The 25,305-nt window shown below is 37.4% G+C and overlaps 1 protein-coding gene across 4 annotated transcripts in view; it reads left to right on the forward strand.

Moving 5' to 3' along the window:
• LOC149555931 (5'-3' exonuclease family protein) overlaps positions 1 to 25,305 on the forward strand; it is a 234,784-nt gene that overhangs the window by 171,566 nt on the left and 37,913 nt on the right. For 3 of the 4 annotated variants that reach the window (XM_089830036.1, XM_089830039.1, XM_089830037.1), the window contains one exon: positions 4,890 to 4,940. The exons of the other annotated variant lie outside the window; for it this stretch is intronic. In XM_089830036.1, coding sequence (XP_089686162.1) covers positions 4,890 to 4,940 — 51 coding nt within the window. The remainder of the gene's footprint in view (positions 1 to 4,889; positions 4,941 to 25,305) is intronic. 4 annotated transcript variants of the gene reach the window in all.

The raw sequence follows: 25,305 nt of genomic DNA on the forward strand, positions 1-25,305 counted from the left end.
GCTGATTCTAGATATATTTGACTGATTTAAATGCAGATTAGATACAAAATGGATTATCATGTGATGGCTGGTAGATTAAAATTGAAAATTGTGTTTGTAAAACCATAAGTAAATAGTAAATACAACATCAAAATAATTTACAGCTTTCTTTTCCCAGCTCAAGTAAAACTTAAAAAAAGAAGATAGAATTGCCAATTAGATATTATAATACTTAATAAAGTTTTAAATTGTTGAATCGACAAATGGAAGATTTCTGTTATATCAAAATTATTATAAAGATGATTGCAATGAGTAGCATGATATCAAAACAAATACAAAATGTCAACATGCAGTGAAGGGAGACCTCTAATCATCCCTCGTGTTGTTGGGCCTCAATGAAAACTCTTCATTACTGGAACTATTAGACTTATCATGATCAAGATCTGTCAAAGGAACAGCAACTGACCTTGCATCTAAAGCTGCTGCATCCTCATTTGCAGAAAAGGAGTTAAAAAATATATGTATATTTTTAAAACTCATGGGAAAAAATAATTTTTCAATGAGGGACACAGATGTCCATGAGACACTTGAGGGATGCTTAGGCGCCCCCCTTGACATCCTAGGATTGCAGGACGTTCCATCGTCTGACGAGCGATGCAGCTGGGGACTTGGGAATGACGTTCCCATGTCCTGCAAACGTCCCTATTCCAAAATCTAGGGTTTCAGGGACAAGTGTCCCTATGTAACATTGGTAAAATCTAAGGGAGAGTTAGAGGGTCTATCCCTAGGAGTCCATGGTGGATATGCCTCCTTTGGCATGAGTGGTCATGGCCTGACCTTTATCGTGGATGTGGATGCTGCTAGCATTGTAAATGACTCATCATCCTCAACCGCCTCAGCCTACTCAACATCATATACTGTGAATCCAACTCCACTCCCAACCTCCACAACTTGTCTATCCAAACCATAGATAGTATCTTTGTAAACAATGGATGTTGCTCTTGTGACGTCCAATCATTGTGAAGATCTATATCATCCAAATCAATTGGACCTGCTAGTGTTTCCTCCACCTTCCCTGTGCACAACTGAAGATTATATTGCACAAAGACAAGGTCACTGAGGTTATTCCGATTTAACTTTTTCCTATTCTTCACATGGATGGTGGCCTCGAACAAGCTCCGATTGTATCTAGGATCTCAAAGGAAGCACAAAAAATGAATTAGAACTCATTTTTTTGCATCATGGGCCTTTCATTATGCCATAGCCAAGTTTTTCCCGAAATCTCACTGAGTTTTGGTAAAACCTTGTGATCTTTTTTGGCAAGTAAAAGAGGTAGATACTCACCAAGTATAAAATCTTGCAAGTTTTTCACTTCTCAATGAGTATTTCATCTATGTTCTCAAGCAATTATGGAGAACAATCTTAAAGGCCCCAAATGCTACAAAGAGCTTCACCACAATTTTGAAAGCCATATGAAGTCCAAACCACCACCTGGTGGCAAGAAAACCTTAAGCCAAGCTCTCCATGGATGCTGGAATTCTCCTACCTCACCTAGAAACCTTTGGAAAACCCTGAAAAATAGTCAAATAATAATATAGTTTAAACTTGGGACATTAGATTTGGGTCTTGGTACTTTTGTTCATAGGTTAACTCATTTTTTTTTTGTTTGAGTTTGCCCTTTCAAAGAGGTCAGAAATATATACATATTTGCATCAGTAATTAAGTTGGAAATATACCACACATAGCATCTTATATTATATTAGAAAGAAAGCCGTAATATTCAAATATAAATCAAAGTTGAATGCCATTGTATATGCTAAAGTTAAAACAATAATGGCAAGTTTCAGTAATCAACAATGATTGATAACAATTACTCGTACGAGTCTTCAACAATCACACTATTACTATCCATATTAGATGTAGCTGTTTGCTATATAGAGAACCTCGAATTTTGTGACTGGCAATGTCATTGGCATTGGCACTAGCACTAGCTCTCTCATGCTCACTAGTTGGCTTATTATCAGCATCAAGTGCAACAAAGTGGGAAGCAAAAGCTTCCAGAAAAAATGCTCTAACTCAATCTTTCACTTGCTTGTGTCCCCTTGTAGCACTTTCTTTGTGTGCAAGGGGCCACAAGTTTGAATGCACATAGACCAAGTCCTCTACCTCTTTTGATTGCAGTTTATTGTGCTTTGCGGAGTGGATCGAGGATGTTCTCTAGTTTTGTTATTCGCTAGCTGAAATATTATCGAGTTTGAGTTTTTCAACTGTTGTACTTGGCACTTGTGGAAATCAGTGGTTACGAAATTGGGCTTATGTTGGTACCTTCATTTTTGTACAAGAAACAATCCATTTAGATCTTAGTTGTGATTGTGTGGTTGCACTTTACTAAATCAAGTTCATATCATCATATTGTGAAAATTAATTGTTGCAGGGGACAGTTGGCAGGGCATTTCAAAATAACGCATCATCATGGAATAACAAATCTTTCGACTAATCAGAATTGGTAGCCAAAAAGCACCGAGCATATCACATAGTGATAGTAGAAAGTAGATTGACAAATCAACTAAAGCATAAATGATGGAGAAATTAATAGCATCAATTAAGATTGTTAATCATCTTATTATTGCTAAATGATTATTAATAATATTAACAGCAATTACCAAGAAATTTGAATCAAGGGAATTTTTGATTAGTCATGACCACTGATTGTGATCATCAGGATAAACTATTACATACATAATATAAACAAATTGGTTACAAATTGCTGATAGCAGCTATTAGTTAAAAAGAATTATAAGATGTAACGGTAGCAGTTATTAGAAATAAAGTTTGATTTGTATCCATTAACCAATATTAATAAGGTGTGAATAAGAATAAGAGGGCCAATTTGTAATGAAGAGATGTAATTAAGGAAGGGATGCGTGCATTCCCAAGCAAGAGAAATAAGGAGGTCAATCTCTAATGACAAGATGTAATTAAGGGAGGGATGCATTGATTCCCAAGAAAGAGTGCAGGTATTTGAGACATTCGATCTCTTTCCAAAAGACCATCGAATACTAAATACTAAATAGCAGTCGATCATCAGAGCAGCAAACAATAGTTGGAGCATATGAGTGAATAAGGAGGGAAATACAGCATAGAGTATTTCTCTCTTCCATTTAAGTATCCATATCGGGTCATCCATTGAGACATTCAGACATTGAATGCAATCCAATTGAAGATTAATATTAAATAGAAATCTATCATCAGTAGAAAACTTGGATTCACATCAGCAATGCAGTTCTTTTCCATTTCACTTATTAAGATCTGTATCAAATGAGAATTCGGCAATACTTGGTAGAAAAATGGTGAAGAATCAGACGAGAAATCATCCCCAATTGTCCAGTTTGGGGAACCAGCATTTTCAAATAAGACTTATATCAGAATTAACAATGAGACTTGGGGTCAATACTGCAAGGAAAGAATATAATACAAGATCAGTAATAAGAGTCTATAATGATATAGAGCACAAGAAGGATATACTGATACATATATTGCTTTGTACTTAGCATTCAGTTTCAGGATATTTTCAACTGAGCTTGAGTATCATAATTCCATGTACGGAATTAAGGCAGAGATCGAACATCTCCGAATGTCAGTTATACTGTTAAAATATATATAATACATGCGTATTTGAGGATGGATGTACCAAAGTATAGGGTATTCATATGGCCTGGGAAGAGATGAATCTCTTCCCAAGGATTGTAAGGATATAACAAAGTGTAGTGTATTCATTAAGCCTTGGGAAGAGATAAGATGTAAAGAGAAGGTGAAATAGCTTCAAGGGCCATTCTAGGACAGCCACAAAGGGACTACTTCCCCAGCGAGCCCTTACTCAAGGAACCAAGTCACCTTACTACAGTCCTTTCCCAGAGATTAAAGACGCAGTAAGATGGGAATAAGATACTCGTTTTACTTAACAAAAGAGAAGGGACACTACATATTGCTTTGGTTGACTGATGAAGGGGTTTAGTTCTCATTCATTTTTACATGCTAGGGACTCCAACAAAACCTATGAAGCCATAGAAATAAATTGAGTGGTAGATTAGAGATATTAGGGCTAGACTGATTACTAGAATATGAGCTATATTGTCTTGATTTCTCAACTACCACCAGAATAAATTTGAAAAATTGAATATAGTTATTTGTATCACATATAGATAATGCTAGAATTTGATAAAGCAATAATTTTGGACTCGAGAAGTTACACCAAGTCATAAAATTATAAATGATTATATTTCTTTAACAAAACCTTGATAAAAGGTGAATAAGAATATTAAGGGAGGAGGCACTAAAGCGGTGTTGTAAATAGCTTATCCATGAATTGTGTAATGATGCATCAATACTCAATTCATCACCTTTACAATCGCTGGGAGCATGATATGTAAAGAAGAGAGCAGAAAGAATTAATTTTTCTATTGACAATGTAATGGAAAGGCAGGGTGACATTGAGTAGTAGGAGAGACATTTCCCTTTTTTTAAATTTAATATTGAAAACACACTTTTAATGCTTTTTTAACTTTTGCTGCTTTAATGCAATATAACACAGGTCCATTCTCACCATATCTGGTCCATCTCCACCATATCTGATATGTCTTCCTACTTTAATTTGTTCTTTTCTAGTTGTGAATACATATTTGGGCCATACCTTGGATATATGTAGTGGTATATTTGATCAGTTCTTTTTCTAGATGTTAGAATCATATATGTGGGAATATTATTGCTGTATCTTCTTCATTTTTGTTTGTGCACCTTTATTTTCTTAATGTCAAGTATAAATATTGCAAAATTAGGAATACTTGACATCTTTGTTTGTGTGAGATATCATTTATGATAAGTGACAAGGGGTATTTGTTTTAATCATGTAGGGGTTGATCGCATAGGCCCTGTACACGCATTGAGGCTGATCACCAAATTTGGTATGACACGATATTCTTCTGACTGTTAGATTTGATTGAATACCTGCACTGTTCTATTAGTTTTGGAATTTGGGTATTCTGGATGCTCTATAGATAGGTGTTGGCAGTGTTGATTAGATATGGATATGGGATATGTATATATGGCTAATTTCTGTGGCCACCAAATATGGATATGAACTCAAAAAATTTGTATTCATATACACATGTCAAAGACATGAGAAAACATTGTTTTAATGCTAATACAAGATGAAAACAGGAGATTTTAATCTGCTAGCTTCTCTTTCTCTGTTGCCAATTGCTGTAATTGACTCTATTTTTCTATCAAGGCTGCCCTCTCGGATTCCCAAGCCGCCCTTTTCGCGGCTAACTTAGCAACTGACTCCTCCCGAGCCCTCTCAACTACTGCTTGATCCGCTTGGCTCCTTTGAAGGGTGTAATATGCCTTCGTGTATATCTTCTCAATCTCCTAAGTCAATGTCTCTATCCAGCTCCCCAAGCCCGGACTCCCTGTGGCAGCCCAATCCTAACGCATTTTTGCAGTTTCCACGCTTGGCCAACCTCTATCTTCAAAGAAAAATGCAAAGGCAGCCGGGCATCTTGATCTCATAAAAGATGCCACTCCCTCCAGCTCCTTCACCACTGAGTTTAAAGCCTGCGCCTCCACAGATACCACCACCTGTCAAGCCCGAGTCGCTAGAGCGGCTATATCAGCAAAGAATGTTTCCATTGCTTCTGACGCCACCGGGTGTTCCTGTTGTATCCCCATAGCCTTTTCTACTACTTCCACCATATGCTCAATAGCGCTATGTGACGGTCCCACATCCTGTACTAGTTTCGCTACCTGTGCCTGTTGAGTGTTCTCCGGAATTTCGTCCCGCGTAGGTGTCTACATGTAGGCCATCTGAGGTATTGGAGTACGGTGGAACCGCATACTTAAGTAGGAACTCAGCCTCTGAGTTCGACTCTCCCTATCTCGCTCAGGTGATGCGAAGAGTGCTGAATCCATTGTAACTACTACATCCAAGTGCACACGAGATGTATTTTGGCTTTCTGCTATCTCTGGTACTGGTAGTTCGGGCATCGCCATGGTAGTCTCCTCTCTCTCTCCTTCGATACACTCTGTTATAGGTGCCACGATTTCTGCTACTGGTTGTGCTTTGACCGGTGCCATGGTTTCTACTATTGGTTTGCTTTGGTAGGTGCCATGTTTTCTGCTACCGGTAGTGCTCCGACAGGAGCTAGCATACTCTCTCGGCTGATGGGTTTTGGCACTTGTGCAAACCCCATGGGAATACTGCTGGTCCGATTGGTCGGACTGGGGGAGGTCTTACCCCGTGCTGCCAGGGTGCAACTACTGTAACAGCCTGCTTCGATGCTACAATCATCACTATCGACTCTCGTGTCTGTCCAAACCCTAGTATATGTGCCATGTGCACACTTGCTGGGACTAGGCAGGGAGTGGTGGACAATGTATGGCGCGAAAATAACAAGGGGTTGCTGTGACAATCTCAACCTCTTCATCATTGTCTTCCCCTACGTCCTCTCCCGTGCTATTTTCTTCAGAAGATGTCTCCTGTCGTCCGCTGTCTGTATCACCTCCTGTATCTATCTGGGGTCTCTTCTACCCTGTAGTGCCCTTTTTCCCATTGGCTGAGTCTAAGTGTTTCCACCGCATGATAGAAGGTTCCCCAGGGGCTAATGGTCTAGGTCTCACCTCCAACCTATCTTCTGGAATCATCCGTGCTGTAGCATCGAGAAAGAGGCCTATGGCATAATGCGGCATATAAAATGTCTTATTCTAGAGTGTCATAAATTCATGCATGCGTTCAGCCAGCATAGATGCCCAATCATACACCTTCCCATTCATTATGGCGTTCATCATGGATACCTGTGGAAAGGAGATATCAGATGCCCTACTTGATCCATTAAGTCTGCTCTTGACTAAATCCATCGGGCATCGCCATGGTCCCTCCTGGATGTCCGTCTTCTTCAGTCCCCTGCCTTTTGATGTTTCAGCCAATACATCCTGTTCTGCTTCAGCCATGTCTCCGCATACCAACCTGATCAAAAACATTTTTACTTCCTTGGTAATCTTCTTGGGCTATGCCATTTTTCCTTGTGGTCCTGGTATGCCAAACACACGCGTGAAATCTGCTGCTTTGAATGAAACTACCAGGTCTCTTCCTAGGTATTGAAATGTGCTCTTTCGAGAGGCCTTGCCATAAGTCTCAATCATGGTGCTCAGGGCACCCTCGTAGTCCCGGATGCAAAAAAGAGGCATTCGAATCCCCCATTCCACTTGTGCCCTTCTAATGTTGGCTTTTACCGGATGACTGTCAGGATTTTCCTACCACCACTTCCTACAATCCATACCGCTCAGTCCCTCGAATGCTATATTCTGCAGTGCGATTTCAGCGGTTGCAGGTGCCTGTGCCTTATGCTTTTGCTTGTTACTTCTACTGGTGCCTTCACCCTAGTTACCTGCGGTCGACATTTTCATGCCTTTCCAAGCTATAGATTCTTTCAATTCTCTTCTCCACTTTCTCTTGCCTGCAGACTCCATTTATTCTTCTGCTGGGTTAGGTTAGTTATCCTTCTGCACACAATTTTTCCCCTTTCCTAGAGTCCATATGGATCTGTACGGCCCTTCCTCCAGCTTTATGGATTTATAGCTAAACAATCCTTCACTTCAACAGCTGAATGATATAGACTTTAGACTTTTTCTGTAATTTGCTTTGGTTACTTCATCTGACTGGCTGTACGACCTTTCCTTTTGTAATCTTTCTCCAGAAAATGACCGTACGATACTTGTTTGCTTCTTGCTTGCTTCGGCCGTACGGCGTACAATATTTGTGCTTGAACTGGTTATGCTTTGCTTGCTCTTCTTGAGCGTATGAACTGGTTATCTCTGTCTTGCACGTGTGGCCTTTAATTCTTTTTCCTTATTTCCTTACCAGCGTATGGTCTTCTCCATCTTCTACAGACTTATTTCCCTAAGACAAGTCTTACTGCTCCTCGATATTTGTCGACAACGGGACAATTCACGCATGATATATTTTTAACTTGGAACTATTCACCCTTTCCAGAATTTCTTGCCTCTCCAATGTCCATAACATTATTGCTTCGTTATCACCTACTTCCTGGATTTGGTATGGCTTGACCCATTTAACTTTAAACTTGCCTAGTTTGATTTCGTTCCGTCTGTCATACTTCAACACCAACAGTCCTGGTTGGAACTTGTTCAATTTCAGGTGTTTATTATGCCATGCTTTGCACCTGTTCTGTGTCACCTCCATGGCCCATTGTGCCAATAGCCGCTTCTCCTCGAGTTTGTTCAAATTATGCAACCTTTCCCTTAGGCTTTCCATGTCGCCTAACTTATTCTCTAGTGCAATCCTTGGATTTGGTATCATAAATTCTGCTGGTATCACTGCCTCCCGTCCAAACATCAACTGGAATGGTGTGTCCCGTTGTCGCCTTGTATGTCGTGCGGTATGCCTAGAGGGCAGAGGGCAATTTCTCCTCCCAGTCTTCACCTCCGATCGTACATGACTTGTAGATGATTGCTACCAAGATCTTGTTTGTAGCCTCAGCCTGTTTGTTTGCTCTTGGGTAGTACGGGCTCGATAAGGAGTGTCTTGAATTTCGTCATTAACAGTTTAATGACATGATTGACAAAATGCCCTCCACGATCACTCGTTATCTGAAGTGGAATCCCATACCAAGTGATTATGTGTTCATAGATGAATTTCGTTGTACTGACTACTGAGTTATCTAGTAGAGCCCGTGCTTCCACCCACTTCATTAAGTATTTCGTAACTACAACTATATATCAGCATCAGTGCCTTCAGGTTACTCTCAGGGGTCCCACGAAATCCAATCCCTATCGTTTGAATAATTCCTGTGCATGTGAGGGGTTAAGTGGCATGAAGTCTCTCTTTAGTGGCTTTCCAACCATTTGGCAAGTGTCACACTTGATGACCCATTCACATGTGTCGTTGTACACTGTTGGCCACAACAGTCCTACTAGCAATATTTTTCGCGCTGTGGTATCAAGTCCCATATGTCCTACTGTTGGACACTCATGTGCTTCTTTCAATACTCTTGGTATTTCCTCCTCTAACACACACTGTCGCAAGATGTGATCAGGCCCCATTTTGTACAGTAATCCATTAATCAATTGAAATGTGCGGCTCCTTATTGCTAATTTCCACCTTTCATTTTGTGGCATCTCCTTCGCTAGTTGCCCTGTGGACAGGTACTCCCTAATACTCGTGTACCATTTTGGCAATACTACAATTTGAAATAATTGTACATCAAGGAATTCAGCATTCACTCCGTCGGCCGGTTCACCTGTTTTAATTCACAACAGATGGTCTGTGTTGACATGATTCTTCTCGGACCATACAATGATCTTGAAGGTGAATTCTTGCAACAAAAGTAGCCACCGACCGATTCTGCCTTGGATGACAGGTTTATTCACCAAGTACAATAGAGCCTGATGGTCTACATAAAACACGAATGGTGTCGCTAGCAAGTAATGTCAGAACTTTTGCATTGCATAGACCATTCCTAGGGCTTCCCGTTCTGTTGTATTGTAGTTTTGTTCTGCTTTTGACAGTAGTCGACTGGCAAAGTATATCGGGTGATCTAACCCGTGGTTGCTTGTTTGCGCCAAAGTTGCTCCTATTGCATAATTGGATGCATCAACATGAGCATGAAATTCCTTGTTTCAATCTGGGTACGCCAATATAGGTGTTGTGGCCGATCGTACCTTCAACCCTTCAAATGACTCATCCTATTCTTTGTCCCATTAGAATGGTTCCCCTTTACATGTCAATTTGTCCAGCGGGTATGATACTTTGGCGAAGCTTTTGATGAATCTCCTATAATATCCTGTGTCTTAGGAATGACTTTACCTCCATTACATTTGTAGATGGCTGCATTTCCATTATCACTCTGACTTTGTCTGGATCTTTTTTCAATCCCTCCTTACAAACTATATGTCCCAGTAATTTTCCCTACGGAACTATGAATCTGGATTTCTTTCGATTTAAAGTGAGGCGCGCCCTTCGACATCTTTCCATGCATTCACCCAACGCTGCTAGATGTTTGTCTTCGGTGCTGAATACAGACCAGTCATCTAGGAATGCTTTGAAATTTCTGACAGACATTTTGTCGAATATGTGCAGTATGATTCTTTGGAACATAGCCAATGCATTGCACAGGCCGAATGGCATTCAGTTGTATGCATATACCCTGCCTTCTACCACAAATGTTGTTTTCAGTTTGTCCTCTTCTGCTATGCAAATTTGATTATATCTTGAGAACCCATCCATAAATGAATAAATCTCATGTCCAGCTACTTCCTCCAATATACTCTCTTTGAAGGGTATTCGGAAGGGGTCCTTGATTGTTACTGCATTAAGACATTTGAAGTCAACACATATCCTGATTTGGGTGGTATCCTTCTTCAGGGATATTACTATGGACGACACCCATTCACTTGTTTGAACCTTAAAAATAATACTGGCCTCCAGCATTCAGTTAATTTCTTCTGTAACCCATGCCGCGTAATTTTTATTCATCCTGTAAGGTCGCTTCCGTACAAGCACTGCACCTTCGACCAGCGGAATGCGGTGAACACAGCTCGGATAGAACTCCTTCCAGATCCTTACATGCGAATACATCGTTGTATCCCAAAAATATTTTGAATGCTGCTACTTTTAGTATTGGATTCCAGTTAGCCCCCACTAGTATGTTCTTTGGTTTGGCCTCATCTCCTAAATTCATGGTCTGTACTGTAGCTTCGTCATATTTTATCGGCTTCCCCTTACCAAATACATGTGCAGGTGTTTCATCCAGCGGTGCATCCCCTTATTTTTATTTCGCCGAATTCTTTTGGAAATTCGTTTCCGTTGTGCCCTTCCTCTATCGTTAGTATGTTGCAGCTCTGGAATAGCTCATAATCCTCCACCTGCCAGTGGAAAAGGCCGTTCACCAAATCCAAATCGTCGTCCGTCGATCCACCTTCCAACTGTAAGACTCCTTCCTCATTGGGTTCCAATCGCTGCTTTCCTTCATCCTCTTCTTCGAAATCAGATGATACGGCTTCTTCGCCCACCATTTGTGTGTAAAATTTAAATCAATAATGAATTTTTCGTCCTTTGCTTTCCATTGATAGTGTATTCTTCTTCCAATCATGCTTAGCCTTTGCTTGTACAAGCCAGCCTCGGCCCAGAATGGCGTCATATCCTCTCCTCTTCAGCAGGATGATGACAAAATCGAGTAGGAATGGCTGTGTTCCAATAGTCACTGGTTGTGCCATTAGGATCCCGAGAGGTTTAATGCCGTGTTGTTTCGCTGTTAGTAATTGGAATGTAGGTGGCCACAACGTTGTTGTCCCAGCTTCTTATAGGTATCTTCTGGTAGGATGTTTACCCCGGAACTTCTGTCCACAATTGTGTCTGAAAGGACCATTCCTAATATACTCATTTCTACGACCGCCGGATGCCGTCCAGATGTGAAGGTTAGCAGCATTGGGTCCGCTGCACTTACTCTACTTTCCTTTTCCCTTCCATGTTCTCCTGGTGGTTTAGCAGTTGGAGTGATGTTTGTGAGTGTCAATCGAAGTTGAGGCATTGTGAGCAGCAGATCGTTTATTCTGACTGGTACTTCAGTTTGTAATATCTATCGTATGATGTTCTGTTCCGCGCAATTCCTTGTTGAGGTACTAGTAGTGTCTTTCAATTGTGATTTCTCTGCTTGTGTTGCTTTCTCAATTTCTGCCTGTGCTTCTTTCAATCTCTTCTTTTCTTCCGTCAGGTCAGGGTACAGTTTTGCTTGCTTACGGGTGTTGCTAAGACTTCTTCTTCGTCCGCATTGATGCTGATCAAATTCACTCCTGATTTTGGCATTTGGCATCTTCATGATCTCTAGGACTGCACCATCTGCATAGCAACTTTGGTGCGTTTGTTGATGTACAATTCCGTGCAAAGTGGCCCCACAAATTGCATGCTCGGCATTGAACCATCGGTCGGTTCTTCGCATCGTATTGAATTCAGCTGCAGCCCCCATTGTTATTGTTGGCATTGTTGTTGGTATTGCTGTTTTGCCTTCTATTATTTCTGTACCCACTCAAAGTGGCACCATCATTGCTGGTGTTTTTGTTCCCTCCTGACGCGGAAGCCTCCTCTGGCAAGAGCACTTGTTGATGTCCTCTTGTTTTTCATATTGAAGTGGCATTCTTTTGTGGAATGTCCCATAATTTGGCAAATCTCACAGAACTGGTTCTTTAATTTGATGCGAGGCAAAAGTTCAACCTGACAATAGACTGTAAAAGTCTCAAAAAAACTCCGCCAAATTCAGGGCTAGAGTCAATATGCTCACAAGCATCACTTTCCTCTTGACTCACAAGTCCAGGTGAGTCTCATTTCTCTTGTTTGTATTGTCAACAACATTGTAATATTGTCTTGTGTTTTGTACTTAAATTAATTTGAAATGATACCATATTGTATAGATGAAAGGTGATCATAATTAAAGGTTGTAAAGCAAGCAATATGAGCATAAGTCACATACACAAATATGAGTTGGGCAACCCCATTAGTGCTTGGAAAATTAAAGGAACAATATTATGTTTTGGCCTTGGATTTTGAACAAACAATGAATTAGAATTTATAAGCCACAAAGGTTTATAGCTTGTATCTGCATGCAAATAGTTGTTTGTTACAAGCAATTGTGTATTTTTCAAATTTGCTTGTGCAATGACATTGGTTTTCTTCCAAACTTCAATGTTCTCAACAAAACAAATGTACTTCTACAACATGTAGCCCCTTCAAAACTTGCTTATTTGAATGTGAAAGGTGATGCCCCTATTGCCCTCTAAAAACAAACCAAAGGCAATAAATCTTTTTATCAATGGACCAAACAATGTAATGTACCCTTTTTTGTGAGCATTAGAGTTTGTTTACTTTAGCTTATCATTGGCACGTGTAGGCTAAGTTTGGTGGATAAAGGGTCTTAGTTGGTTGAGCGAGAGGCTAAATTCCCACTCCAGAGGTCAGTGATGTGAGGATTGCTCTTCGTTTGAGTCAGATTGACACATTTTTCTATTTATAGTAAGTGACTATTTTGGGAAGGTCAGGGTTTTTATCTTTAGGATGGGGCCTAAACAACTTGATGGAAGTGTTGAGATTCAATATCGATGATTGGAGAGGTTATTCAAAGGCTTGCTATTCATAGTAAGTCATTGTTGAGGATCTGCTATATCTCAGTGTTGTTTTCAGTCAGACACCCTGGTTGATAGTGAATACAGTGGGCTACCTCGTGGTTTTGATAGAATCGAGAGAGAATGAGTATCTTGGAATTATGACTTTTAATTATTAATAAAGTAATACTTTATTAATAATTAATTAAAACATGCACATCATTAAATGTTATTTGACTTTTTTTGTTAAAAGGGGTTATTTAATGATTATAAAGTCAAATTATAAAGTGCATGAGGTATAATGTAAAGTTCCAATTTAAATGGAGGTGTAAATGTTTATTCAAGTATACTTGATGTTATTTTGTTGTGCAACAAATGGAGGGAAATATAATAAAATTTTATATTTCAAAAGACAAATAGATAAAAAAGAAACTGCAACAGAATCTAAATATTTTATAAGTCTGGAGAAGTGTATTGAAGAAGCTATGATCTATTTCTTCTCGTGAATTATAAAAAGCCATTAGAGGAGAGGAATAGAACTCATTTATGATTTGTGCATTTTTTGTTTGTGTGTGGAGAAGAAGCTGAAACAAGGGTTTCAGATATTGAGAGCTGGAAGATTTGAAAATTCTTCTAAGTATTTTTCTCACTATGAGGTGATGAAATTATCTAGTGAAATTGTGCCCAGAGGTGGCATCATTCAGTGCCATCCGTTGTTACAATTCGTCGTCGAGTTTATAGAAGTTTTTTCAATATCTGGCTCCGTCATGTCCCCTCTCTAGTGACATGACTTCTGCCGTAGATTTGCCTATCATTGGCTCTCGTAGGCAAATGATTTTGGAGAGAGAGTCATTCTGTTGCCGAAAGATTACATTTTTGCTCTCGGAGAATTATAATTCAGTAAGTGGGGCCTATTTGTTCTAATAACAAATTGAGATTGCACTATTAATTTTATAAAGTTATTTATTTAATTTTATAAAGTTAATTAATAATAAAGTGCATTATAATAAAAAATGTTCTAGAAGCTTCCAGTGACTTCTTAAAAAAGTAAATAAATAGAGAGCAGGGGACACCCATTGGAAGCAAGCAGTTTTGTGGATTCAACTTCTATTCCATTTGGAGCAATTTGTAGTCATTTGGTTTGCAAATTCTCAGATTATCCTTGGGAACGAAAACTTCCATGGGTAAGCAATTTTGAGGATGTGAAATATCATCCGAATTATTGCAATATTAGAAGTGATATTACAGTCACTTCATCCGAGCTGAAATCTGTGGCCTAAGGCCAAGAGAGGGATTTGTGCATTATCGATTTATTGAGAAGAATAAATCGCCATCCTTCAAGTTATTGCATGATTGCAAAAATTCGCAGTGGAAGTGAGGAGGAAATATCGATTGGAATCCGGCAAGAGTCTGATTTACGCCTCAGGACAGAGGGGTTAAAACCAGAAAGGGGATTACAAGCAGCGTTCTTCTTCAAGCAAATAAGTGCGGGCCAACTGATTTCCGGCGTCCCTCCTTATGATTAATTCGGAACCAAAGAGAATATCACTAGGTTGGAAATCGGGAGGATAAATTTTGCAGGCACCAATTTACGTGAAGAGATTTGGAAGCGGTTTTCGGGCCTAAACTGGGATGATTCAGTAACTCAATCACTCCAGAGGTTGGGCGATTTACTCAACAAATCGACAACCATTCTCAGGATTCTTTTTTCAACTAAGTCTGTGATTAATTCCGGCGGACATATTTAAAGAAATTGGCGTCGACTTTGTTCACGGGTTGCATATCTCCAGGGATTCGATACCTACTCCAGTTTTGGTCTATCTACTGTGAAAATCGACTGTTCATGATATTCGGCAGCAGTAATACAAGGTTCTGAAGACCCGTTATCACCCCAAACAAACCTTTGGCGATTCATATCCATTTAGGTTCCAAACGCTTTCTTATATGTTTTTGTTAATGTAACGTCAGTGTCATATATTTTGATAAATGAAGAAGATATTACAGACTGCTTATTCTATGTGTTTGCCATGATTATCTTTCCATTTGTATTGAGGTTAGATTCAATCTAAAATAGCACAGATTCGCTTATTTAGTTAAAGTACTTAACAAAATTCTCTAGTGTAATATCAATATCAATATTGATTTAATTAGCAAGGGTCATCTCAGGCTCAGAAATTAATTTGCGAGGGTTCGGAGATTTTTATTGCAGATAGTCTGGTCGATGAAGGCCTTGATTCTAAGGTTGTTCACAAATAGAGGGTTACGTTTGATTATACAGGCTGCTGCTGCTGCAATGAATAAAGGGATGGCATGCTTATTACAGTCTGCATTTTCTAATATAAGGGCCTACATTTTGTTCTTAAAGGCAACAGTTGGCATATCAAGGGGTACATTTTGGATCAAGGGTTATTGATAACTAATGAGAGTTGTAGAGACATGTCTCTACGGAGACATGCCTCTTAATATCATATACATATGCATTGAGAAGGTAACTTGAAACACATAGAAAACTACAAGTGCCATTACAAGTTACAACTATGACAAATCTATTAAAATTTAACATGGTATCAGAGCAAAGTGTGGGAGGAGATTTTTCATTCCCTACAAATTGGAAGATGATGAAATTCAAATCAGACAATTGCATTCCACTACATGGGATAATATTAGTGTTACCTGGGGATGCGTTCTTGGTATATTTTTAGCCATCCGTGACCCGGAAACGTTTCAGAGACTTGGGGATACCTAGGGGACTTTGACTTTAACTTCTACAACAAATAAGACTTTGACTTTCAAAGTAACACAAATTTGGCATATGAATTTTGTTGATTCTTATATTTTAAGGTTCTATTATGTATAAGTACATGCTTTATCCATGTTGTCATATAAATATTTTAAATTTCTCTATATATTTTAATTTTCCCTATTGTTATGTGGTCGTCCCAATTTGCCGTCCCCCTGTCCCCAAAATGGAGAAAAAAAATCTGTCCCGAAAACTTGGGGAACATAGGATAATACATCAAATAATTACTGGTGTGCATTTGAAGAACAAAAAGGCTGCTATGTTGAAAGGGGCATTATGTGTTTGAGTATTTACACATACATGTAAAATGTGGAGCCATGGAATTCTAAAATATATTTTGTAATCCCGATGAATGCCAAGATGTGTATATGACATGTTTCAAGTAATACATTTTTGCGCCTTTTCGTGTGAATTAGATGCATTCATGCGGCTTATTTTTTAAAATCAAATAGATTTAGCAATTCTGGGTGATTCGATGAACAATGTCGATTGTTGGTGCCCATAGCACAATCTCAGCGAAATACTTGTTTCTTCATGTCTCTTGCCATCTATGAACATGTAGCATTGGAAACACATGTCGATGGCAACTTTTCAAGCACGCGACAGATTTAAGGCATTCATATTTGTTATATCAGGTTTGGTCTCTAATATTTGTTCTGTTCTAGAGACATATGATGACATCAAACTGGAAAGTGATTTGCTGGTGTCAAATAATCTACAGAATCATGTTGGGCCTGTCTTCCCTGTTTACTTGATTTTGGTATCTTTAACATATGGGTATACAGGTTTGTTATTATATGATGTCTGTTTTTAATACGAATACACTGGAAATAAAGATATCTGGAAAACAAGTTAACAAGTCATGTGTATGGAACAACGAGAGGTTGCAACATTGTGTTGAATGACAGGATGTGCGCTGTAGTGTACTTGAACATAGCTGTATCACGCTTATATGAGTTCATTGATGGGGAAATGGAAAAGACCAATAAGTATGTAGAATAAAAAGTAAAATCAGAAGTGAGTGTGTGGCGATAAGAAGCATAATGAGTAATAAAGCAATAAGAGTAATACACGCATACGTATAAAACCAAATTCTATTATTATGCATCACCTTCTACTATTATTATTATTCTATTTTTCCTGATTGCTCTTTACACTCCACTCTGAAATATATTTCAGAGTGGAGTGTAAAGAGCAATCAGGAAAAATAGAATAATAAAGAGCAATGAGGAATAATAGAATAATAATCAGAAGTGAGTGTGTGGCGATAAGAAGCATAATGAGTAATAAAGCAATAGGAGTAATATACGCATATGTATAAAACCAAATACTATTATTATGCATCACCTTCTACTATTATTATTATTCTATTTTTCCTCATTGCTCTTTACACTTCACTCTGAAATATACTATTATTATTATTCTATTTTTCCTCATTGCTCTTTTTAGGGGTTGTCTTGGAACTTCTTGATGAATACTAAAGAAATGGGAAATGTGTTAGTTCCTCAATATAATATCTTATGCAGATTTGAGTAAAGGATTTAGAGCAACTTGTATAAAGGATGTTGATGTGCAAATAAGTAGTTATTGTCCCTGAGCATCACATTTATCTAGTCACTCTTATTTATATATCTATATGTACTCTAAGTGTTATTTGCCTTGATCTTTTCCTTTAGGGTGTTCTTGCAGGAAAAGAAGAATGATACACTACATAAAGTAAGGCTTTTGAAGGGAATATCTTTGATGATTGATATTATTAGTACCCCTCTATATCAAGAGGGAGCCTGACATCTCATTAAAGGCAACCTTGGACAAAGAGGTATGCTTTAATGGCACAAAGAGCAGATAGAGGATATGTTTCTGTTGATTTTTGAAGATTTTGATCATATCTATTTAGAGTGAGTAGACCATGTCGAGATGGATTCTCCAGTGATCAAAAAACTATAGCAGTTAGAGGACTATGATTCATGAGTAATATTTCATGATTATTTGGGCTCCGTGTACATCATGAGGAAGTGACAACTTCCAAATGATTATACTTGTATTTGTTTAAGTTATTGAAAAGTGGTGATCTTACAATTACTTAACCATCTACAATGATGGATATCTTATAATGTCTTAGAAGATCATGATAGATTATATCTTGCATGGTGGATTAATTTCCTTAAAACAGACCATGAATATAATGTTCCTATGGTAAGTATTACTGAGGATACGACCTTATGAATATTTGAGCACTTGGTAAATGTCATGCAACTTGATGTTTAGGAGGTCATTACTCAAAGTACTTAGTGAATATCACGTGACTTGATGTTCAGGAGGCTATTACTCAGAGTTCTTCGTGAATATCTTGCAAATTGACATTCAAGAGGCATTACTCAGAGTACTTGGTGAATATCACGCAGCTTAAAATTTTGAGGCCATTACTCTTGATATCATGAGATGATATCTAAATGGTGGATATCTTCTTATCAAAGATATCCTTAAAATTGTCATTCGTGATATTACATTGAGGTTATATCCGTTCTTGTGTTTATCCTCCCTTTTTAAGAGGTGTTGCAGTTGCGATAAAGATCTTCATCTTTGATTTTATGAGATAGAAATATGTTTCTTATGACCGTTATGGTCATCTTCAGCTAAAAGAAATATTTGTGATTATATTCAAGTTAATGTTATGCAAAAAGTCATGTCATATGTCATGCAAAGAGGGATGCATATGAAAATGTGAAGTGTTAAATATGTGGAAATATGAAGGGTCTTATTTTTGGGACTGAGAGACCTTTGTGTGAAAGATGAAGAGTCTTATGCAATCTATTTATATGATTGTTTGATATATTGTAAATCAATCAAGTGGAAAGTCATGTACTCACTGAATAGTTTATGATCAATAAAAGGTATTTTTGCTAGTGTGGTTGGGTTTTTCCCTTTCTGTGGAAGGGTTCTCCCAAGATAAATGCTTTGAGTGTTTTGTGTATTGTATATACTCTTTTATTGTTGTTTATCTCTATTTCTAGGCTAAAACATTAAGATGGTATCAGAGCCTAGTTAGGTTTCAGCGATGAAGGAGACTGTTTTGTGCTGCTTGTTGAAAAGGCATCATCTATGTATTCTGAATATACTGCAAAGTTTTATTCATATCAATGTTTTAAGGAGCGGTGCTTTTTATTTAGTTTATGTATTATATTTGCTGAGTTCTTTGTGTAAGGAAACTTAGGTGCGGAAACAACTTCCTACACTAATCCCTTAAGGAAAGTATTGTGCAAATTCCTATTTAATCCTTACAATTTCAAATTCAATATTATGTAAACAATAATATTGCAGTCAACCATGAATATAGAAAACAGATAGAGAAAGAAAATACATAAACACAAAGATATGCCGGTGGGGAAAATCCTTTCGGTAAAACAACCCCACCCCTCCAAAACTTGCATAATGTATTATCTTCAACATAAAAGGTTACAACACACTTGCAATGCAAGTTCTTTCAAGACACAGAAGACAAATCCAGTAGCAACCAACAATACACTTTTCACACTCTCCTATTTGCAACCCTAAAAACGCTTATATCATGCGCTTTGCATTTTTAGGGCAACTTCCAATGAACAACCATATTAGGGTTTTACCATTCTTCGGAAAAGTAGGAACCCAAAAAGTTTTCCAGGCTGTTGCCCTGAACCTCGTGCGCTAGATGGAGACTCAAGTGTACAATAGTCAATGATCAATTGCTACATGTCTTCACGTCTTCACCTATCATCAAATCTTCTAGAGATAACTCTGACGCATCATAGAAATACATCATAACTGTTTCAACTATGATCTCTTTACACACAATTCAAGATGTCGACACATACAAGTGGAGTGACACATCAACATGCCAACTAGACATGTACACTCACACTTAATTACATTATTTGCAAAAAATGCATTTACAAAACAAATAATAAGAATAGGAATTATTCAAGGTTGAGACACCTTATTCCTAACACTTTGTTCCATCTACATATGTACTAGACTTTCTTGTAATGCTCAAGCTGTACTAAGGCTAGAGATCAACCTCTAATCTTTTCAAGCACTTCCTCCAGTTTCACCTTAGACATCGCTTGCACTTTGGAGATGCGAAGGAAAACTTCAATGCTTCAAGATACTCTCAGGGCTGTCAGTTCTGGGCATCAGGAGGAGTTTGAAAGAATATTGTCCGACCTTATTGTGTAGGAGCTGGAGAATGCTAGTGTGTGGTATAATAGGGGAAGCGTGAAAGGTTTCTCTAAGTAAACTAGAGGCAGTTGTGAAAGATCCGTGTGAAGCTATCAATCTTAGGCGGCTTAAGGAGCAGAGGAATCAAAGTATTGAGTTGGACTATAGTAGAAAGAGCTTGCTAGAAAAATGATTCTATTGGCACTGCAAGCTCGTTGGTATTTGTAAGCTCGTCTAAAACGTAATCCTCATTTTGGGTGGATATTTTGCAACCAACAGTTTTGGGTAAAAATCGAGTTGCAAAATAGGATGACCAACCACAACATGTGAGATAGAGTCTCTCCTACCTTAAAGGGAAGGCTCCCCCTTCTCACCATTCTTTAGATCAACTCAAGGTAAGCAAGAAGTCGAGAGATTTTTATAAAATAGGTGTTACCAATATCCTTTCTACTTATTTTTCGAGAAAGAATCCACTTACTCGTGAAGCAAGTAATGGGCAGGGTGAATCTCTAACTACACTTCTATTAAGAGTTGGAAACAATGATACTGATAAACCTTCACTAACTCAAAGGCTACCTAAAAATATACCGGTTTGGCTCTAAGTGCAATCGTACTTCTATATGGAAAAACTTTACAGTTAGGGCACAAAGGCTTGTAAAAGTAAAAATAATTTAACTATTTTGCGAATTAAGAAAGAAGTATAAGCTACAGACAAAGCTTCTAGCTATATATTTCCACAATCGCTCCCAATCAAAGCTTCGGCTCCGATTGCTTCTTAAATCACTATGCTCTTTTATTGAACACACAATAATAACATGAATCAAGAAATAGGCACAAATTACAGTCAAAGCTTCTAATTTGCTCTCACAATTGCTTCTAGTCAAAGCTTCAAATCCAATTGCTTCTTTTATTCACTTTTCTCCCAAATTCGTACAACACAATCAAAGTTATGCTTGCACAAATGTGATAGAGCTTTCTTACATACAACAAAAGATGATTTTTACAATGAGGGGGGACTCCTTTATATAGGCACAAGAGTTGAGAAAAAGGTAGAGGAAAAAGTGAGAGCAACTCAACCAACTTTGACCTAGTCTAACTAAAAGAGAAAATATAGGATTACATGCAACTCACATTACATCTTTTACATACATATGCAACTCGCATTACATGTAATTACATATTTTCTTGTAATACATCCTCTCCAATTACAAACATGAAAGAAGAAGAAGAAAGACGGAAGAAAAGGAAACAATTCTAAGGATTTTTCTGAAGGGCCTTGTACTTGGTGATGCTATCCTAGATAATAATAGTATTGAGAGTACTTGTATTTTGTACTATTGCAACCTTGATAATCATGGTGTTGTGTCTTTTGATAGCTTGATGTGATCAAACTTTTCTCACTCAAGTTCTCGTAAATTCTTCTTTTGTAGATTGACACATTCTAGATTCTCTGACACTTTGAAAACCTTCTTGACGATGTCCAGATGTAAACTCGGATAACTTCCATCAACACCTTTAACTTTTTTTTTGAAGTAAAGTGTTTGGTGCATGGGAATGCGTGCAAATGAGAACTTCTGACTTTTAAAAAGTGACTTGGGCTTTCAAGATGTTATTGCATGGAAAATGGATTACATGTAAATGCAACATCCAACGGGAGATGAAAAGCACGGAAAGATGCAAAAACATGTATTTGCTCATGGAGGTGCGAATGCATGAGGAATGGAAATGGAAAATGGAAAAGGGATAATGAGCTTTATAGTCACTTCTGGTAAAAAGGGTAAGTCATAGTACTTAGGAGATAAAAATGACATCTTTTTGACTTTTCAAAAAGTGACTTTTAATGAAAATCAGACCTTTGAGATGCAATTACACGTAAGACATTTTGTGTAATCGTGTCATGTGAATGGATACAGAAAGTGAGAGAGATGAGTGAAAATGGAAGTGGAAAATGAGATTACATGCATGTGCAAATGGTGAATGAGATGGAAAACATGTAACCGCATTTGTTGGATGGGATGTGTTGTGACATGGAAGATGGGAGTGGAATGTGATGATGCTTTCGCATGAAGTGAAACAAAGAACAAGTTCTTGGGAAAGAGCTTGTAATTTCTCCAAAGTGGAGAAAACCAACAAGCAAGCACAAAACACAAAAACACAAAGAAAAACACACCTTTGGAAAGTGACTCAAACATGCCAAGATGCAAAACACTTCAACACTCAAATTTGAAATTGGAACTTGGGAAAGAACCAAAAACATGAAAATGAACAAATTCTTCGTTTTTAAAGGAAAAATGCACTTTCCATGGCATAAATTTCAATAAGTGGCAATCATCAAGCAATTATGTGCATGGAAATAGCAAGATAAGCATGAATTGATGAGCAAGTTTGAAAATGTCCACTTACTTGGAGGTTAAAGAACCAAAATAGCAAGAATCATAGAGTTTGAAGACCAGTTCTCCTCAAAATCCGGATTCTCAAACAATAATTTGACTTTTTCTATACTTGCATTCAACAAATATTAATGAGCAATGAAGGGTCGAATTTGATATGAGAAGGCCAAAAACGTGGTCTCCAAAGACAAGAGCACACATTAAAACTAAAAAATGACCCCTCTTGATCCAAATGTATGGGCTGAAATGCCATTTTTTGAGTTTTTTGAACAAAAATGACTTTAATGCAAAAATTTGGGCCGGTTTTGCAAAAACGTGGCAAAAAAATGCATGTTTTTGAGTCATTTTTGATTTGTGAATGCAAAAATGACTTCCCCAAATGCATATACATAGATCAAAATGCAAAAAAGTGACTCCAAAACGCAAAAAAAGTGGATAAAAACCTCAATTTTTTGGGTGTTTTTAGCAAAAACGTGATTCAAAAAAAGAAGACATGAAACAAAAACGTTTTGGCTTTTAAAGTTGAAAATGTGTATCACAATGCAATGACAAACACTTAAAATGCCAAATCGATTCCTTATTGGGCAAAAACATAAGCCAAAAATGGTGTTTTTTTGCTGATTTCTCCAAAAAGTGCCCTAGATGGGAGCTTGGAAAAACATTTTTTAGCAAGATAAATCCATTCTTGATGTTAGAAAATCCATTGCCAAGAAAAAACGACTTTATTGGTGAAAATCTCATGCAATACCATCAAGTAAATCTCTCACAATCTCCAAATTCGGGTTCTTGTAGGGCAAAGACATGTTCTTCAAAATTGGACTTTTTGGAAGTCATTGCACATATTAAAATATGTTTTTGTTTTAAAATCATACTTTTTTGGGTCAATTGCATGTTTTAAAATGTGTAAGTCATCAAAATCGGACCTTTTGGGTGCTATTACATATTTTAAGTTACATCTCACATTTTAGATGCAAAGGCATAAATACTTACCTTTTGATGCAATGACATCAAAAAGGTCCACTTTTGATAACCTTTTGATGTAACAACATCAAAAAAGTCCACCAAGTTGAACTTTATATGCAGTGACATGTAAAATGCCCACTTTTGATAGATTTTACATGTAATTGCATATAAAAGGTCCATTTTCTATGACTTAAATATGCAAAGACATGGAAAAGGTCCACTTTTGATGACTTTAAGTGATTTAATAAGCACATGTTTGTTTAAATTCATTAAAATATTACTTAAATGGGATATAAATTATATTTACATATCATATTAACAATATAACATGTAAATATCATTTAAAAAGTAATATTTACTAGAGCATTTGATTTAAATGCTAAAAATTAAATTGAACTATATAGTTAATATAGTCACTTAAGTGAAAAATCAAAAAGTAACTCAACTTAAAAATATAACATAAAATGCATTATAGTTACTTTAAGTGAAAAATTAAAAGATAAAGTAATTAAAAAACATAACATAAAGTGAATTTAAGTTATATTTTTCAAAAAGTGAATGTCAAATTAGAAATATAACATGATATTTTTAATTTGTGTTGTTGCATTAAAAATGTCCACTTTTTGGGCACTAAAATAACCATATTTTTTGACTGACAACTCCGATTATACTCTAGGTTAGACCAAATCGAAGGGAAAAACGAAAGGCATGACATAAGAAAAACCAAACTACTAAAAACCCAACAAACACGAACTCAAAAGCAAAGAAAAGATGATGAAAGCCTCAAAAATCAAGCAAAGGCCCGACAGAAAGCAAAACGAAAAAGACTTGACGAAAGCCTTCAGTAAAAGGATTCATTATATCAATTTGTGTTGTTTGATTGATCAATACAAACCAATTAAATAATCAAATAAGCTTAGAAAAATGTGAAACTAGTTTGAAAAAGTTTCGTACTATTACCTACATTTTGTGGTGACAAAATGTAGGACAACACCTCAGACATAAGAATTCAACAATGAAGCTCAATGTTGTTGCATGTTAATGGCACGTTGAGGCTTGGAGATGCTATTGAGCTAGAAGGAAAAGTGAATTGTGTAACTGTAAAGTGCAGTTCCTGTCATAATAATGTGTCCATGAATCAAAATTGTTGGTAGCTTGCTTGCGTAATTAATTGCTTTCATTTTCTCGAACCACCTACGAATGTCGTCTTTCCATCTTGCTATCTGCCCTCTTCATTCTTTCTCAAGCATGAGGAGCAAATTTTCAAGGCCGTTATTAGTGATCGTTAATCATGATCGAGATGTATCTCAAACGACCTCATATGCCTCAAGCATCTAAAATCCCTTGCATGATGATTTGACTCTCCTATCAAGTTTAGTCACCTCGGCGAGAAAATTCATTGTGACTGATTCAATAATATGCTATGTTTGGTGTATCGTATGCATTTTCTTTTTTAACACCATCATAAATCTTGCTGATATTGTTTCCAAACTTAGTGCATTTTTTTTTCTTTTGTCATTTTTTGTATCTTGTTGGGTCGATGATTGTCTCTTTTGTATCGGCAGTCTCCATTCCGTTGACCTAGATTGTATGTGCTGGTAAATTCCTTTAGGAGATATCTGTAACAGATTTTCTTTCTATAGTTTTGTGTGTTGCAGAGCAATGGTCAATTGAAGCTTTTGTGTAGATTGAGATAAGTATTTCTTTCTTGTCTAATTCACATCCCACACCATCAAATGTTCGCTATCTTCCTTGATATCTTGGAGAGTCGAGTGATTTCCATTTGGAGAATAGATGGGTGCCGAAACAATC

This window comes from Cupressus sempervirens, chromosome 5 (assembly GCF_028749045.1).
Source record: "Cupressus sempervirens isolate cs-2001-9-10 chromosome 5, ASM2874904v1, whole genome shotgun sequence".
In the NCBI taxonomy this organism is placed as follows: Eukaryota; Viridiplantae; Streptophyta; class Pinopsida; order Cupressales; family Cupressaceae; genus Cupressus; species Cupressus sempervirens.